Here is an 18,892-nt window from a genome sequence, read left to right as displayed (position 1 = left end):
ATCAATGTATCGAAAACTTGCTAGTTATCTCCCCCTTTCATGGACCACCCTTTAAAGTTTAAGCCTAGTGCAGAACCTTCGGTAATCCTGTAATCCTTCTCTATGATAAGAAAATGGGTGCATCCATGTTGGCTTAAAGCCGAATCCAATGAAAATAACTATAAGCTTTTACCACAAAATCACCCGTTAGGATTAGTTTGAAAATATAAATAGGAAAAATTAATAAAAATGACAGTCAACAGTAAATATTTTATGCTAAGTAACATAAAAAAAAGGTTTATAATTTAAATTTCTAGATTGCTTCAGATTGAATTCTAACCTCACATGTTAATAGATACATTTCCATCTGGAGTGCAAGAAAATAACTTTTACTTATATGATACATTTCAAATCTCAAGTGAATACTTATACGATACCTTTCCCAGTAGCCAACCACGAGAAGATCACTAAAATCAAATAAAGAGTACAGTGCTTGCACATATGGCCAGGAAAATAGCTCTACTAATTATAATTACAAATTACAATTAGCAAAAATACTGTAGGCAGTATTAACAGGAGCATCCAAATGTGCCCATGAAAAAAAAAAGCTTTTCTGATATTGACCCACTTGATAACTACATCAGGGTGTTCTTCTGAAGTTCATATATTGATAAAACAACCATTTGCCACCAGGAAAGGGCAAAATCATTATTCATTACCTTGTTCACTCCACGGCCTTGATGGTCTTCAAAATAGATTATGCCAAAAACTGATATCCCTCCTCCCACCCAGCCAAGCTCAACCAGAGCTCAAGATTCAAGAAGTGTACTGAGATTGACTGGGGCTATATATGATAAGATAAAAGATACAGCTGCAAATGGAGATGTTGACCAATTACGAAGTAGAAGACACTGGATGAAGGGGCCACAAGGTGAGGCAAAGTTACATTCATAATGCTTGCAAAGCAGAAGAAATACAGCTTTGATCTCAAGTGATAATTTCCCTGACAAGCCAATCCAAACTAGGATATGCAAAGTACAAGATGAGAAATGATGGGAGAGCAAACAGAATGGTAACAAGTATATACAGAGCCAAAATGGCTGCAATGACTGGTATGGCATATAAGACAATCAAAAGAAATATAATGATCAATGGGAACTTTGCTGTCAAGTGAACAAATAAAACCAATGACTTCCGCAGAGATGTATGCAGTGTTTCTATACTTAGGTAATTACTGGTATCACCATGATAATGATTGGAACTTGAAGACTCTGGATGGCAAACTTGCCCTCCTTGAAGGCTGTCATGGCTTACTTGGCTTCCGTTGGTTAAACTGTCTATAATTGGCCACACTGGTTGATGATCCCCGCAAACAGTAGAATGTGACTTCACTCTATCACCGTTCATGCTCTCAACCATCCATAGAAGAAAGTAGTTCTTGTGAGGGAATTTCAGATTTCCCTGGTAAACTAAACGGAGAGACAAAAGGTTGCACCACGGGCAGGAGATAAAAAGTGGAAGCCGAATTGGCAGTGTTGGGAAATTCACCACAGCCCATTGTAATCCAAGGATGCAATTTTTACAAAGGGTGTGACCACACCATAAGACATAAGGCACATTTTCAACAATGTTAAAGGATTCCCAGCATATTGGGCATTCTAGCCTTTCCTCTCTGCTAACCATGGAAGTCTCGTCATCAGAAAATTCTGAAGCAGAGTGAGTTGGTTTTGGAGAATCATTTTTCAGACCCACACTTCCAGCAATTAAACTAGATGCAAAGTTCCACATTCTCAATCACGTCACAAAACTATAGAAATGGCCAGGAAACAAGCATCATTTGAACTTCACTGTGGTCATTAATGATGGGATCAAAGCATCAAGTCTGGACCACATCAATCGTGACAGAGGTGTAACAAGTTTAAACCTAAATCGAAACAAGTGTCAGAACACACCCTGTAGCACATTCACAATACTAGAAATGTTGTATTAACAGAAATGAAATAATTTCTTAAAATAAAATGATATACACATACTTAAGATCATAAACATGTGCACTCATGTAAATCTTGTGCATGCACTTCATACAGTTTCTATAAGCATTAACAACTATAATGCACAGATACAATACGCATATTGGATTCAATATGTATCTGATACAGCAATATGGTTATTCCTAGAATATACAAGATACAAAGCCATGAACTGTATATATAGATACATATAAAATATTTATAAAACATATTAAATATATAATTGTGATTCTGCAAATCCAAACTCAGAAGATGCGCCATATTTATATAAATCATTTTCGTCCTAAATCACTGCCAATTGCCTACAACGTGCCTGTTCAGTTTAGAGTTTTGGAGAATTAATTTTGAACCTTGAAATGTGATTGAGATGTGTGACTAAATTAATCCGAATTACATATTTATAAATTGAAATATGTGGGTTTAAGTAGAGAAGAGCAAGAATTATCACATTCTCTAACTTTAAAGCACTCGAGGGCCAATAATGGTGTCAATCATATTCCTTCTTAGAGCATCACCTGTATAGATGAAGTATCTACAATTCTACATAGTGGGTAATGGGATATGTATCATATACGGTATGTGAAGCAAATGCAAGTATCAGTGCTTCATACATAATATCAATCAGGAAACAAAGTTGAATGTCCTAATCCATGCCCGCCTTTCTTTCAATACTAAAAATTGTTCACCCATAACAAAACAACACGGCATATGCATTGAATAAATTCCTAAGGCACAGATACTTACAAAATAACCTAATAAGTGTAAGCCATTATGCTAATTTCACTAGTTATGAAAGTACTTTCTTTAACTTCCTACACCATTTTGTAATCCAGACAACATCTTAGGCTTATGTTATAACTTTTCAAAAAATCACTTCCTTGCATTCCTTCCTCTCCAACCTCCCAAACACAACCTTCACAGCATCCCCCATAGACCAATAGTTTGTCACAATTAGCTTCTTAAACCATCATATCAGAATATTATAACATTCAATCAATTCATGACAGCATCCAAATCAACAAATAAATGCACACACTTACAAATGTGAAAACCGAACCAGGTGAGTAAAATGAAAATCAATTGCAACAGCTAAGAAAAAAGAAACCCTAATTGAAGGAAATGCGAGAAAAATGGGGAAATGAAATGTGAAATAAGATCGGAAGAATTAACGAGGCATAACCGCTGAAGCAGGGGAGGAAATAGAAGAACCTACGGAAGGTGGAAACAATTGCACGCAAAAATCATGATAGAATGAGAATGAAAGATTGGATTTTTTTTCTTTCAAAAAAGACAAAAGAAAAAGAAGAGTTAAGGAAAACCCTTCAATTTTTTTTTTCCTATCTCTACAACGTTTTTAGCGTGGAACCAGCCAGCTATGGAGTTTCAATACAAGTGGCGCAGTAAACGACAGTTATCGCTCTCGCCCACACCTTATTTAACTTTTTTAAATCGAGTTAATATTTATGAAATGAAAAAAAATTGTTAGTTCTTTTATTTTAATTTTACGGAGTATTTGTTAGTATCTATTATTTAAAGTATATTTTCATTTTATTTTAATGAGTTGGAGGATGAGCTGTTTATAATTGTGGTTCCACTTAGTAACTAGTAGTAGTAACACACACTGGTTCATTTCAACAACTTGTAAAAATGGATCAATATTTGTAGTTTGGGATTTATTGTTATGGATCCAATTATTGTTCTCCACTTAGCAACTTGTTCAAATGGTTCTCCATCTTTCTCTTATTATCAAAGTATTGCATAATGGTTATCAAAATGGTTACTGCATAGTGGAAACTGACCATGAATGTGTGTGGTTTTATAAGATGGAAATATGAGAAACTTTTTTAAATTAAGGTAGAGTGTAAAATGTGTGGATAAAAAAAAACATATAATTTATCTCTATTATTATTTGTCTTCTCTCTCCCAAATAGCCCAAAAGTGAAAATGATTATGAATGTAAAGGAAGGTCAGATAATCTCTCTATGATTAAAAAAGCATAAATATTCTCCGATTCTTTTTTAATTTATATTATGTCGTGTTGGATTCTTTAATTAAAAAAATGAATGGACAAATGCAAAGCTTACTAGTTACTAGTTACATGGATGAAATAATTTGGTATGTACTTTGGGTTATATCTTGTTTGACTGCCTAAGCGAGCTGTGGTTTGTAGAAGACATCATGGGAAGATATGACATATGAGAGATTTGGGGCATGGATATCTCTTTCTCAACAGTTGTACAAATAAAATATCTAATATCGTCACCAAATTGTTGGTGTAAAATAATATTTATTAATTTTATTAATGATTAATTTTTATTAAAAAAAAATTGATTGATGCCTAATTTTTAATGAACTCTCCCTCCTCAAACATGTTTTACTCATTTATAAAGTAAAAAAATTAAAATCTTATTTAAAAGATTTGAACTCATTAAACGACAGGTTGATAATATCATGTATCATGGCTATCAACAATCAACATATAATCAATTTCTAACTCAAATGACACTTGTATTTTCTATTCCTTTATAAAGTCAAATACCATCGCACAAGTTTTTTTTTCCACAAACCACCACAAGTTTTATTATATAGTTAAGAGAAAAAAATTTATATACTAACATAATAAAAAGTTTTACATCATTATAAAATCATAATTCATCGTGTATGTTAAGTTTACATATTAATTTTTATTACAATTACTTTAAAAATTATATTAATAATAAATTATGATTAGAGGACAGATATTATCTAGAAATGATCATTAAATTCTATATTTAATGTCAAAATACATATAAATAGTTTTTAGTAAACACAATTCATCTTTATAATTTTAAAAATCTCTTATATTTTTCTTTTTTTTATTTCGTATTAGTTGTCACTTCTCAAGTTTCTTAAAATTAAGAAGGGAAGTCCAACTTAATTGATTAATTTAATAAGATACATAAATTATTGTAAATTTTCACATTCTAAGATTTTTACAAGTAACGAAGTAAATTCAATAAATACCATAGACTTCACCGGTAGTGAAATTTCTTACATAATAAAAACCTTTCTAGCTATAAGCAATTAACATAGTGGCAAAAGAAGTTTTTCAAACTCAGATGACACTGATCGTATTGTTTATTCCATTTATAAATTTAAATTTCATCCCACCACAAGATACATGGACAGGAAGAGAAATGGGTCTAGCTAGTTTAGGTTCTAGATCTAGATAATCCTTATCTGTCGTTTTAGTGTCACACGACACATTATTTGTTCTGAGAATATTGTGTAAATATCCTAGGCCACCTTTGCATGAATGATATGAACCGAAATGATGGGGGCAATAAACAATAATAATATGTTGGATAAGGAGAATGAGGTTTTGAAGTATATGTATAAAAGAGATGAATAAGCCACAAGAGAAAGTACCTAGCCATAGACAACCCTGAAGAGTTAGGGAAACTACTTGATCAACAAGGACCACCTGAGGCTGTAACAAACTTTGGGGACTAAAATCCAAAGAGGTCGGATAAGAAGAAGGTTATGTCTTAAGAACATATTTGGGGTTTGAAGGGGCTGAAAGTGTATAATATGAGAACTAATGAGTGGATATGAATTATGTTGGTCGATCATGACTCATACTTGTGTTTCCACTGTTTTGCTCCTTTGCTGATGATATTTTTATTTTTTGGGGGGTCCAGTTTTTATGATAAAATTAAATATTTGAACCTAATGAGTTTTGAAGGACCAGTAAATGTTTTTGAAGAGGCTTGATCTGTCAACTCACTCAAAAAACTAGAATAGCAAGATCAACAAAATAAATAATTGAAGGATTCAAATCAAATATTTGAGACAAAGCTAATCAAATACTTGGAAAATCATGAGATGTTAAGAGTCAAGAACCGCATGAATTTCAAGGTGATACAGGATTGGTTAATAGTTTTCAGGGTCCAATATCTTCACTGGGTCTACATTAGAATGTTAAAATAATTTTGGAAGAATTCCATACCATAAAATAATAATAATAATAATAATAATAATAATAATAATAATTATGATGATCAAAACAAAACTAAGACATGAAAGAACCTACCTCAGGGGAGCATCATGCTCATCTAAGCAAAACTGTGGCAAAGAGACAACAATTTTTGTCTTCCCAACAGAATTCAATGATTACTTTGTCCCAAGAGAAGCTTCATTGCCTTGTTGGTTATGTAAGAGGAAAATATGGTCCAAGAACTATAGCCAAAACAAATAACGTATACCAGTTAAGAAATTTTTTAACGTTTCTCTAGTCTAAAAAGTCAACAACTTCTTAATTTCTTTTAATTTCTTGTTTTGTTAAAAAAAAAATAATTTGTGTGTTATAGGAAGAGAGTTTTATGTGAGAATGAAAATGATCATTCTCATCCATTAAATTAAAATAAAAAATTAAAATTAAAATATTTTAAATTCAAATTGGTGATGACAACAACAACATTAGTGACAGTCATATTGGTAACGATGACGGTGTTCATGACGACGATCACGACGATAATGATGACTGTTGTGACAGCAGCAATCATGTTGATAACGACAATGGTGGTTATGATATGATTGTAATCATGGTGATGGTGATTACCGCGATGTGGTAACTATTGTGATGATCTTGACACAAATTAAATCTTTAAAATATTTGATTTTTTTTGTTTAATAAATTTTATAAAGATTTTAGGATTAAATAAGACTTTAATTTAAAATTAAAATATTTTAATCTTGACTTTTTATTTTAACCTAACCAATCAGAATGATCATCCTTATTTTCACATAAAAGAACTAGTTTATATGGAAGGTATGTATATATTATCGATAAATTTTTTGAGATATATGAAACATAGTTTGTATCATATCAAAAACTTATAACTAACTTTTTTTGCACTAGTTGAAAATTTTGTTTGATTGTTTGGTAAATAAATTTTTCTAATAACTTGTTAATAGTTTCTAGTATTTTTTTTGAAATACTACTTAGCATTTGTTTGAAAACATTAGTGTCTGGTTTTTAATTTTTTTATATTTTCTTCTATTATTATTTTCAATACATTTATGAAAATTTTTAGTTACCCTTTTAAAATAAATCATAATTTTTTTTTGTCATTCTATATTTTTTAATTACTCGAATAGCTAGTTTTATCAAACACTCCTAATTTAGTAACCTTACTTATAATTTCAGCTACCAACTACTCATTAACTTTTTAGATTTATTTTTCAGTTAATTTTGTTAAATATAATCTAATAAGTAATTTCTGATATTCTCTGTAAGCTCTTGAGGCCTGAGGCTTAAAATTTGTCCCAATCTTATTAAGTTTAGACTCAACTCATGAAAACTTTCATTCACAAAATAATAAATAAATAAATTTATATAATTTCTGTAATATAAATAGAGTGTATTTATTTTTAACAAAGAAAATAACGATAAAACATGTAAGCGATTTAGACACATTGATTCAATTGAATGATACCCCTATAAAAACCTATTTCGAATATGTTTAGTTTACTGTAGAAAAACTCCAAACTTAATTTAGAGAGAAATGAGTTTGAAATCATCTTTGGTTTCTCCAAAAAAAAATATTTGAAGTAAAAATTTAATTTGAAAACTTAGTTTGGAAGAAGGAACTATTGTGATATTTTTCCAAACTTAGTTTACAAACTTAAATTTAACACAAACTTAAGTTTACACACTACAATCCAAATATGCACCGATTGAGAGTGAATTTCAGAATTAGAAGAAATTAATCAACCACCATTTATACCCATTCACTACTCCGTAATCCGTGTAGTACTCTCTAATTTGTCTTACTGTTTGACAGGCTACAAGATAAGCATTGCTGTTTAGGCCAGTCTCCACACTTATTTGTGCAATCCCAGTCATTAACAATCAATCACATTTCATTCATTTTCATAGTGGTAGGTACCCATCACGTAAAAGACCTGGCTCAACCCCTAGAACATGTTTTTTTTTTTTTTCCTTTCGGGCTAACTCAATTAAATAATGAAAGAAGTAGGTTGTTTATTGTTCATGTAATATAATCTTGAATATTTTGGTTGTCCTCATGTACAAGTAGGAGGCAATTGCTTCAATTTTACTTCAACACTTGAGAAGGAGAGGTACGGCGTTTAATTGGTACGGAAGCTTTGAAAAGAACTGCATCCATTATTTGAAGGGCCCTCGAAAGCTAAGGGCTTTGTTGTTTTCCAATTATTTGATGAATTGGAATTTAGACTTGTGCATGTGTAGGGTTGTCTCTCGTTATTTTCGACCTCAGAGTTCCAGAAAAATAAAAATGTGGTTCCTAGATGTTACTTACGGCTACACTGTACAGCAATGCTCTTCGATGCTATAATCTCACACGTCGTGAGTAGATACATATATATATCTATGTATCTTGTTTTGGCAACAAAAATGCGTCAATGATAAGTTGGGTTATCAATCAAAAAAACCCACTTAAAAAAAGTAGGATATGGAGAATTTTTTTTATTGATAAAGGTTAATTTGTTAATATTGATTAAAAATATTAGTTGAAAAATCCAAACTGTGATTTTTTTCCCTTCCTTTTTTATTTTTATCATTTTCCAACCACTGTCAATATTATATCTCCAAATTCAAAACAACTCGGTTCGAGTATGATAGAAAACAACCTAATTTACAAACAATTTTATTTAGTAACGACTAGTCAAATTAGCTTATGAACGTTAGGGGAATCTACTTTTTTTTTAAGGAGAGGAATCTACTTACAGAGTTGTATACCAAGTAACTAAATAAAAATTTATTAGTCTAAAGAGGAATTAAACTCATATATATATATATATATATATATATATATATATATATATATATATGGTAAAATATGTTTCAAATCCTGATAAAATTTGAAAAATATTAATTTATCGTCTTTTCGTATTAATTTAATTTTGTAAAATAAAATATATTTTGTATGATTCTTAACATCATGATAACTTTATTATACGATAATCTAGTGTGGTTAAAACTTATTTGTATAATTTGATTATAAATGAATTAAATAATTTATTTTAGTTAAAATCCTTCAAAATCAATTAAACAATTTTTGCAGCTAAAATCTTCTAAAAATTATAATTTTTATCATTTCGTATGTGATTTTCTCACATTTATTGATGAAATTAGGAAAAAGATAAAACAATAATATGTTCTAGTAACGTGCTTGGGAAGATAAAGTGAAAAAATAATCAAGTTTATCACGTAAGAGAACTATGTAACAGAAATACTATTGAAAACTATGAAAAATATGTTTTATTGTCACAGGCATTAAATTAATATGAAATTTTTTTATAAAAATGAAATTAATATTTTTAAATTTTATAGATACTCCAAACACATATTTTACCCTAAAAAATAAAATAAGAGTTAATTAATTTTAAGTCCTTATATAGTACCAATTCAGATTTCCGTATATATTTATCTTGGTGAACTTGAAAGACACAACCAACTGTCCTTTTGTTAAACAAAATGATCAAAACTTACTATAAAGAAGTTGTACAGAAGTTGTCGTTTGTTGACATTCATACGGTAAGGTGGTGAAGACTGAGGAGTGAATTTACCTTGTTATTGATAGTTTAATTGTCTATTGGTCTTCTTTATTTTTTACTTTTATAATATTTTATAAATTAATCCTAATTTAGACTTTGAAAAAGTTGATTTTACATACGCCATTTCATCATTCATTCTCATTTTGTAAATAACTCTTTTTAGGGTTTTTTTCATCACAAGTCATAAAAACCGTTTTTTTTCTTGTCTTTTTTTGTTCAATAAGATAATCCAATTGATTTAATAAAAACAAGAATTCAATTAAAATAAGAAAGTGAGCTTAGTGAGTCGTAACCCTAGCCATGTAAATTAGCTAGCTACCAAACCAGGGAAACACAAAATTACAATTACTCTTTCAATTCATTCTCAACGTCACCATTTCACTTGGAAGGTTCTTATTTCACAAAGACAATAAAAAGACTTCACACTTGCCTCTTCCTTTTTATTTATAATAAATATTTTAGCAAAATCGTGTCCATTTTTGCATATCCATACCCATTTTAGCAAGCTTGTGCTCTCTATCCAAGACTTCACCCATTTTAGCATATCCATACCCAAGTTGCCCAAGCAAGAGCTTTAGGCCTCCCAAAAAAAAGCTCCAAATTTTGTTTAGTAATAATATATCTCAAAAAAATTATTGTAAAATTATATTTAAAAATAAATTTTAATTAAAATATTATAAGTAACTATTAATCTTTTTATTAATAATGTAGATAATAATTAATAAACAATAATTATTTACCAATATCATAATTTTTTTAGAAAAAAAGAGATTTAATAATTAAAAAAAATTAAATTTTTTTTATTTTATAAATAAATAAAAGATATCATTCTTATATTTATTTTAGATCTCTCGAGTTGTTGAGTCACGTGATCCAAAACAAAATCTTCAAAAATCAAACACGATTGTATCAGGGGCGTTAAGATAAAACATGACATTGTTCTTTTTTTCAAAGCAATGATATTCAAATCGAAGCACAATCGTGCTCAATGGGATTGGATTCGGCTCTTCGCAATGCAGATTGGTAATTTAATGATTATGGTCTTTTTGTCAAGAGCTTAGTTTTTCACAAAAACATCTATTTTTGCCTTCTACAACTTTCATGTCAACATCCGAAATTTATCACACTAGAAAGAAATGAGTTCTACTAATAAAGTCGTAAGAAATAATTTTTTACCCACTAATCTACTTTAATTTAAATATTTATTTAACATTTAACTCTATTTCCCCTCAACCAAACAACATTAATTACTTTTCATCCTTTTTCTATTATGTTTTTCTTTTTCTTTTCTCACTTATTCTCTTTCATTATCTCTCTTTCTTTACTCACAACCACACAATGTTAAAGACTTGTATTTTTATTATATCTTTAGATAATTCTTACTACTTTTTGTTTATTTATTATTTCTCTAATAAGCACAAATTTTAAGTATACATATATATATAACACTACTTTCTGTAAACGTACATGGTCACTTTACTCTCCTAATTTTGTGGGTTGCAAAATATTTTCTCAAATCATCAAAATGTGAGTTTGATCATGACATCAAATCAATGATTCTATAAACGTACATTAATCTTGCAATTTCATTGGAAAACAAAACGCACGCTTGGTTATTGGTGGCTGCTTTGAAATTGAAACCTTGTGAGGGATCACAAACTAACGTTCATTCCCTTTGGCCACATATAGTTGGATGCTCTCTTGGCTGTATATCTTCTTGAGCTATTTCTGTGCTGCTGATGTAAGGCTTCCCCACGTGTTTCATCAGCCTATGATTATTACTACACATAACTTTAATCCTAATTTCCCCTACTAGATGAATTTGATCACATGCATTGTATTTTTTATCTTGTTGGAATCTTGTTCCTCTCTGTGTTCATCTTGTCAACTATTGAAGTAATTGCTTTTACCATTTCTTTTTTCTTTGTTGGCCAGAACATATCCAATTCCAGCGTTCCTAGTATTTGCTCCATGAAATTCTGTTCTAATTCACATATTCTTAAATTTATATAAGGTGTTCCCACTTGGCGAATGAATTGGTATGAAATTATTTTAGTTTAATTGAAGGTCTCCTCGAGAATACAGGTACTCTGTTTTAGATGAAAAAACCTTACCATGCAATCTTTATTTTTATTCAATACACTACTACAAAAAAAAAATTTAACATCCATTAAAAAACATTTAATATTAATTTTGAAAAAATAAGCTATGTTAAAAACATTTAATAAAGACACTTTCAACTTATAAAAATGACATTCAAAGTTAATTTACAAATAAATTCATGTTGAAAGTACATTAATAGGTAAATTTCTACCAAATTTCAACATTAATTTTGGCTAAAATCAATGTAAAAAGTATTGATTTTGTAAAAATTAATTTTGTGTCATATTTAAATATCGGTTTTCATTCTTACATCTTATGCAAAATTATCAAATTCCCATTAATTTAATTCAAAATTTTAATTTTTTTTACTTTTACCAAACCTACACAATAACCCGACATATATGGTCATTTTTTATTTTGCTATGCCTTCATTTTCATATCAATTTTTTATATTTTAAAATGAATTGAATTTTCATAATTTTATTTCTTAAAAGAGAGAATAAATGAATTTTTTTAATTTTGTATAATTTTGTTGTAATTCAAACAATTGCGACTTAATTTATAAAAAACAGTATTGATGGAATCAAAAATATAAAATTAGTTGTAAGGTTGAAAAAAAAAAGAATTATTTAAGTTGTAAGAAGCACTGTTTAATAGTGATACCTATTTAAATGTATTAAAAGAATACATTAACAGTGGTATTAAAAAATACATAATAGTGATGTGTTAAGACGAAAAAATAATTTTAAACATTTGATAAATTTTTTTAATTAGTCATTGTCTTTCCCCGTGTTATCCATCTTTAACTTTTGCATAGATGTTATTCTTTTAAATGCACTATGGGATGGTGATTGTAGTCTAGTCACCATCCGTCTTTCATCCATTTGTTGTACTGACCAAAAGTTGAACACAAATCAAGAATGATACAAAGAAAGTATTGAGCTACTTAGAGAATACTAGGAGAATTGCGTGTAGATATGGAGGATCAAAGTCACAACAAATTAAGAGAGGACTCCAACTAGGAGGAGCATTTAGCACACCCTTTACCAAACATCCACTAAAAAAAACCTCAAGAAGAAGAGGAACTCTCCAAATCCTACTCTCAAGCCCTTCAAACTTGTTACCCAACCAAAAAAATAGTGTCTTCCCCGTGAGATTGCTTATTACCCAACCAACCAACAAATAGCATCTTCCCCCATGGGATTAGAGGTAACATCAACAACAATGATCCTTTGGACAATATTATCAAGAACCATAATTTTTTATATTATATTCTACCGATCATTCTCCTAGCAAAGAGAGAGTCAACAATATTAACATAAGGTACTTACCACACCTCCACTGTTGGAGAAGTGAAGTCTCAAAGTAAGAATGTGAACATTAAATACTGGTGAATATAAGACCTTTAATGTTTTGGGGTTAAAGTGTAATACAAGTCATGGGGAGACAAGAATCTTGCACACACCTCCACATGAAGAAGGTGGCACGGAGTCTAAACTTAGACCAAAATATCTTTAAGAAAAAAAAATTGATTATTTTATGTGATAAATTATCCTAGTTGAAAATCTTAAGGGCAGGTTTGGTTGGTTTGAGAAAATATTTTTTATTTTTGTTTTCTAAAAACATTTTTTATTTTCTAATTTTTAAAATATATATAGAAGATATGTTTGTTTTGATTTTTGATTTTCTTATTTTCAATTTTATATTTAACCTCTCGTTGAATATATTGTTTTAACCTCTCTTTTAGATTTATAAATCTATTCTACATGATTTTTGCATTAACTCATGGGGAATTAATGAGAGAAACAATTCAAACACAAGCAATTTCATATGATTCATATTCTTGATATTTTTTTTGAAAATTGCATGATTTTACTTTTCATGGGTTTGTCAATGTAGGAAAGATGAGCAAGAAAATAGGACAATATGATTTTGTGGAAAAGACCCCAACTTGCATATATTAAAGGTTAAATGATCTTTTTGTTTGTTTGTTTTTTGTTTAATTATTTTTTTTTTTTAAAGTTCAATTTGATATTGTATTTTATTTAAAAGGTTCACAATGGCCCCATATTTTATAGGGACCAAAAAGACTAAATAAAAAATATATGTTATTAATGTTGTCATCTTAATCTATCGACATGTGAATAAAATATATGTCATGTCATAATATTGATTAGAGAAATGTTATTTATATAATAAATTGTATAACAAATTTTACAATTAAGAGACATAAAGAGATATAAAAGAGAGAAGTGTGAGATATAATGAATGTTATGATAGAGAGAAATAGCTAGACTGCCTCGACATTAAAAAAGTGTTGTATAAATTGTTATATGATTATATATATGAATAATTATATTGATAATATTGCAGTAAGAAAAACTATATTGATAATATTATACTTTAACAACACAATTATTTAATAACTATTAGCTTCTGCCTATAAAAGAAGTACTTTTATTTTCTTCCAAGTAACAAGGGTTTAACTAGTTTTTTTTAAATAGGATATATTAAGTGCATTTCTCATATTATAATTTAAAAGATAACACACTGAGGCAGTTTTAGTTCTCAAATAGATCCACCTAATTAAAATATCTAAACTATATATCAAAGATTTGAGCGGGAAAAATAATTGTTGAAAAATAATTTTTTTTGCCCTCAGAGTGTCTTAAATCGTGCGTCACGTTTAACTTTTGGGGAATTTGAAATGCGAAAAAAGACAACAACATGAACCATTTTAATTCAAGTTTTTTTTTTATATATAAAAATTCCTTTCCTTCTTTATCTCCTAAAGAGATATGTCGATCTTAGTATCCATCATTTACTTTGTGAGATACACCATAGAAAAAACAAATCATTGTGTGAAAAGATTCTACAACGGCAAAGGCACCTTCTTGGTTTTCCCATTCGAAAATGACGTGAAAAATATCTTATTTCTTGAATAAGAAAATGTTTCGTTCATAAATTATAATCATGTTACACAAACAAAATGTTACATCCAACTTACAGTGCCATATAAATTATAAATTACATATACTTTTAAAAAGAATAATGTTCCTTTTCAATAAACTCATTTAAATCTAGAGTATAATGTCATGCATTATAAGTATAAAACTTTTTTGCACTATTAATTAATAAAAAAGTTAAATACGATTTTCAAATATTTATTATAAAATTAATAAACTTATCATATAGAAATTTATAATTTTATGATAATCTTTATATTGTTTATGCATTTTAATCATATATGTTGTAGTGCTCACTCATAAATAAACTAGCTTATGAGCTCCAAGATTACTAAAACGAGAATTCTTCCTTTCTTCCTCAACAAGACCATGCAACACATTGTCAGGACATAACCAAATATTTCAACTGTCAGTTAGATTTTAATTTAAAATTAATTGATATCAAGTGAAGTAGTCCAACATTGGAGTACATCATAAAAATCAAATCTGTATTATTTTTCCCTCTCTTTTGTTGCTTTTGTTTAAGTTTTATAGTAAACATTGTCTTCTCCTTGGACGAGATTCACAGGCGACAGCTTGGTTATGAAAAAAAAAATTGCTAGATGTTGCAACCTAGAAACATTTGGATATTTCACCTTAGATGAGAAGAAAAGGAAAAAAAAGGATTAAGGTTAAAATTATAATTTAATTTTTATTCATTTATGTGTATTTTTCTATTAAAGATATACAATAAATACATAATATAAAACAATAGGTGCACTTGTGAAAATAAAACCCTTTTCATGGAAACTTTCAACATTTTACAATAATTCAACAAAAACTGATTTGAACGGATTAATTGGATCGATCTTCCAGTTCCAAAACAATGATAAAACGGAAGAAAATATACATTAAGTCCATAACCGTATTTGTGGAGTTAAAATAAAATTTCTTTCACAAGAGCGACCAAAGTTGTGAAATAGAATGATTTCTGCTATTTGGATCGTTATTTTTTCTGTAAAAAATAATCGCAACTGATAAACATGTCTTGTCTGGTCTTTATAATCATAAAAGGCAGATGGACCCCTTGCAAAAATATGTAAGCACTAAGCAGTCACGTGAAATTTGTACTGTTATGTGTTCTGAAACAATCGAGAGTTTAATAGAAGCTAGCTATCTAAAATGATTTTGCTAAAAGTGTTTGCTATTAAAGATAGTTATTAATCATCGATTAACTGTTAATTTAGTCGATCGGTTAATTCTGTCTATGGCTATCGACCGATGCGGGCTTAATCTAAATATATTCTAATTTTGTTGAGTGCTAAAATTGATTAATGATTAAAGTAATTGTTTTTTTATGGCTAATAGATAAAATAACTTATATAATTATTTCTAACGGTTAACAACTATTTCTAATGACTGGCACAATTGATTAGGATTGAGAAGTGATTCAAAATCGAACTACTTTTGGGAAGAACAAATTGGACGAAAGATTTGAACATGAAAAACAATTGTAATAGTTTCCAAAGGCTAAAAAAACACATATGAAACCATTATAAGATCTCCACCAAGATTTAGAATGCTCAAAAGAATAGCATCAAATACTCATAAATTGTGTATCTCTTGAAGACACCCTTTAGAGCAGTCACTTAAGTCATAAAAGCTCCCATACGTCACGAATAATAAATAACCTGGTAACTTAAATAGTTAATATCTAACCATCATGAATATTAGACCATCAGGTCCTACCCATACACTCAACAAGCTTTTCTATTAGGCTTGACCCAACAAACTTATAAATATACTGTGATTCTCAAAGCTCAAATTAGATCACCTAATGAAATTAAGCTCATAGGAAAAAAATACATAGGTCATAAATCCAATCCATATTTTAATAAAACAAAATATACACTAGAAGAAATTTTTTTTCTAACAAGTCAATCTGCAAGTTCAAAACAAGAACTTAGTCCCTTAAATGATTTACAAACCTCAGCCCTCTTCAACTATTAAGTTAAAACTTACTTTTAGCCTCGGTTCTTTCATAATCATTAATAGGACAAATGTTTCATTCTATTATGATCATGTGGTTAATTTAGTTTTATTTTTTTCCAACTAATTAAAGTAGGAAAAGATCATGATCCATCCATTTCATTTCACTAACCCCTTCCGATCTGAAATTTAGCTGTAATCCAAATCTCCAATGAGCTTACCGTAACAGGCTGATATATAAGTTTATCATTTTCTTGTTTTGAGGAAAGGTTTATCATCTTACAAACTTGGGTTATGGTAGTCTTTCTTCTTTACAACATGTTCAAACACTCCTCTTCTCTCATTTCTCTTGCTTAAGGAAGATGTGATTAGTAATATTATATTCTTTATTAATGATTGAAATCATGAAATTAAAGATGAGAGACACTTAATAAAAAGTGAGAATCATATATTATTTTGTAAACTTTAATAGTTTTTTTTTATATAAAAAAAAAAGACGTGGAAGTGCTCTGTTTTGCTTTGCTTTTCCGAGAGGAAGAGGGAAACAAATGAGTACTGTGTAGGAATCTTTCAACAGTGTCATTACCGGCTTATTACGGTAGCAAAGATTTTGGATCACACGAAGGAAATAATAATATAAAGAATTGGGACCCATTTACTATTAATAAACTTAATTAAAATATACTGATAATGCAAAGATATTGTGTATTATTTTTTAATTATAAATTAATATATAATAAAATTATTGATTTTTATAATAATTATTTTAAAAAGACACTTTTTAATTATATTTTTAGTTAGTTATTAGTATAAAAAATTATATTTTTTGGGGTCATTGTATTGATGCAAAAATATATATTAGTTTTATTGATATACTATAATTTTTCTGTAAAATCTCATATTGATTATTTGTAGTGGAATTTTTATTTTTATTTTTGTTTAAATTTATTTTGGACCAACTACGTTACGTTTGATACGAATTTGTTTACATTATAATGTTTAAAAATCAAACTTTTATTATTATGCACATTTTTAAGAATGAAATTTGCCATGATTTGTTTAAGATAATCCTTGACTTTGATCTGACCTGAAAATTTCCTCAATTATTGAATTGCTAACTTATAATTATCAAATGAGGTATCCGTGGACTGTATATTTATTTTGAATGCAAGTAGTGATAAGAATGATAATAAATACACGTCAATCAATTTATGAATTGCATGCGATGTATTGCAGGCGCCGACGAAATTTGATGTGTAACACAGACACTACGAACCTTCCACCTAGGGAAAAAAGTTGGAAACAGACGTTCCCTACCATTTCGCACACGCATGACTTAACCCTAACACGCAAAATCTTTAAATAAAAATAGATTGTTACGGAATCAATCCACTTCCACTTTAACCACAAAAATAATTTGGTACCATTAACCTGTCAATGCAACATGTTTTTCAGGGAGATTATGATTACTAACGAAAACAAATGTATTATTGTGCCGGTGTGTTTTTCATTTTTATTGTATTAAATTTGATCTTTTATATAATTTTTATTGTGCTAAAATTAATATATATTTCATATTTTAATAGATGTGAATATGTTTGAGTTAAAAAAAAAAAATCCAACTCAATGCATTTTTATTACATTATTGCATTTTAGTTGTGTTAAATTTAATAATGTAATGATTTTTCTTATCACATACGGTGACAATAGTAGACCTGCTTAATAAAATGAATTATTAAAAATTAATTGCAAAATTGGAAAATCAATTTGAGTCTTATAATAAAAATGAAAAGAATATATTTTTATGCTTTTACTGTTTATTATCTTTTATAATAAAAATGATAAATAAATAATATAATTGTATGTATATATTTTTGTCTAACTTAATAAATTCTATCACAAATATCTTATTACTTTCCAAAAATTATTTTTCTATTATTCTTTATTTCATTATTTAATTTTTTATACTTCTTTTTCTTTTTTATTTAAAAATCTCATTTTCACATACTTTTAACAAAATAACATAAATTATTAAATTAGTTTGCGACATATGAAATCCTTGATTGAATTATTTGAAGGTGATTGATATTTTAAAGAAGATTATTAGATCATGAGGTGTTTTATAATTCTCAATGTTTAATTCATATTTTAATTATCATTTTTTTATAAGATTTTTTATTTTACATTTAAAGTTGGATATGTTGTAAGATATTTATTGACTAACAGACATGATTTTGATATAGAGACAAGACATGATTTTTCTTA

The 18,892-nt window shown here is 28.6% G+C and overlaps 1 protein-coding gene across 5 annotated transcripts; it reads right to left on the bottom strand.

Annotated features, from left to right (window-relative positions):
- Positions 1–393: 393 nt before the first annotated feature.
- On the bottom strand, positions 394–5,434 carry LOC100799346 (uncharacterized). Of its 5 annotated transcripts, none has more exons than XM_014771058.3 (2): positions 5,418–5,434; positions 394–1,903 (listed from the first exon to the last, which is right to left on the bottom strand). In XM_014771058.3, exon 2 carries the CDS (start codon positions 1,765–1,767, stop codon positions 967–969), a length of 801 nt encoding a protein of 266 aa, XP_014626544.1. In that variant the 5' UTR covers positions 1,768–1,903; positions 5,418–5,434; the 3' UTR covers positions 394–966. The 5 variants fall into 5 exon arrangements, with proteins under 5 accessions (XP_014626544.1, XP_003552551.1, XP_003552550.1 ...); XM_003552503.5 differs by lacking the exon at positions 5,418–5,434 and adding an exon at positions 3,050–3,406; XM_003552502.5 differs by lacking the exon at positions 5,418–5,434 and adding an exon at positions 3,190–3,406.
- Between the last annotated feature and the right edge of the window lie 13,458 nt (positions 5,435–18,892).

The sequence above is a fragment of the Glycine max genome, chromosome 18 (assembly GCF_000004515.6).
Source record: "Glycine max cultivar Williams 82 chromosome 18, Glycine_max_v4.0, whole genome shotgun sequence".
Classification (NCBI taxonomy): Eukaryota; Viridiplantae; Streptophyta; class Magnoliopsida; order Fabales; family Fabaceae; genus Glycine; species Glycine max.
Note: the sequence above shows the minus strand (reverse complement) of the source record. Positions and strands in the feature narration are given on the sequence as shown.

Excerpts from the sequence above, each read along its gene's own strand:
- LOC100799346 (XM_014771058.3), bottom strand. The coding sequence starts at position 1,767 with ATGTGGAACTTTGCATCTAGTTTAATTGCTGGAAGTGTGGGTCTGAAA.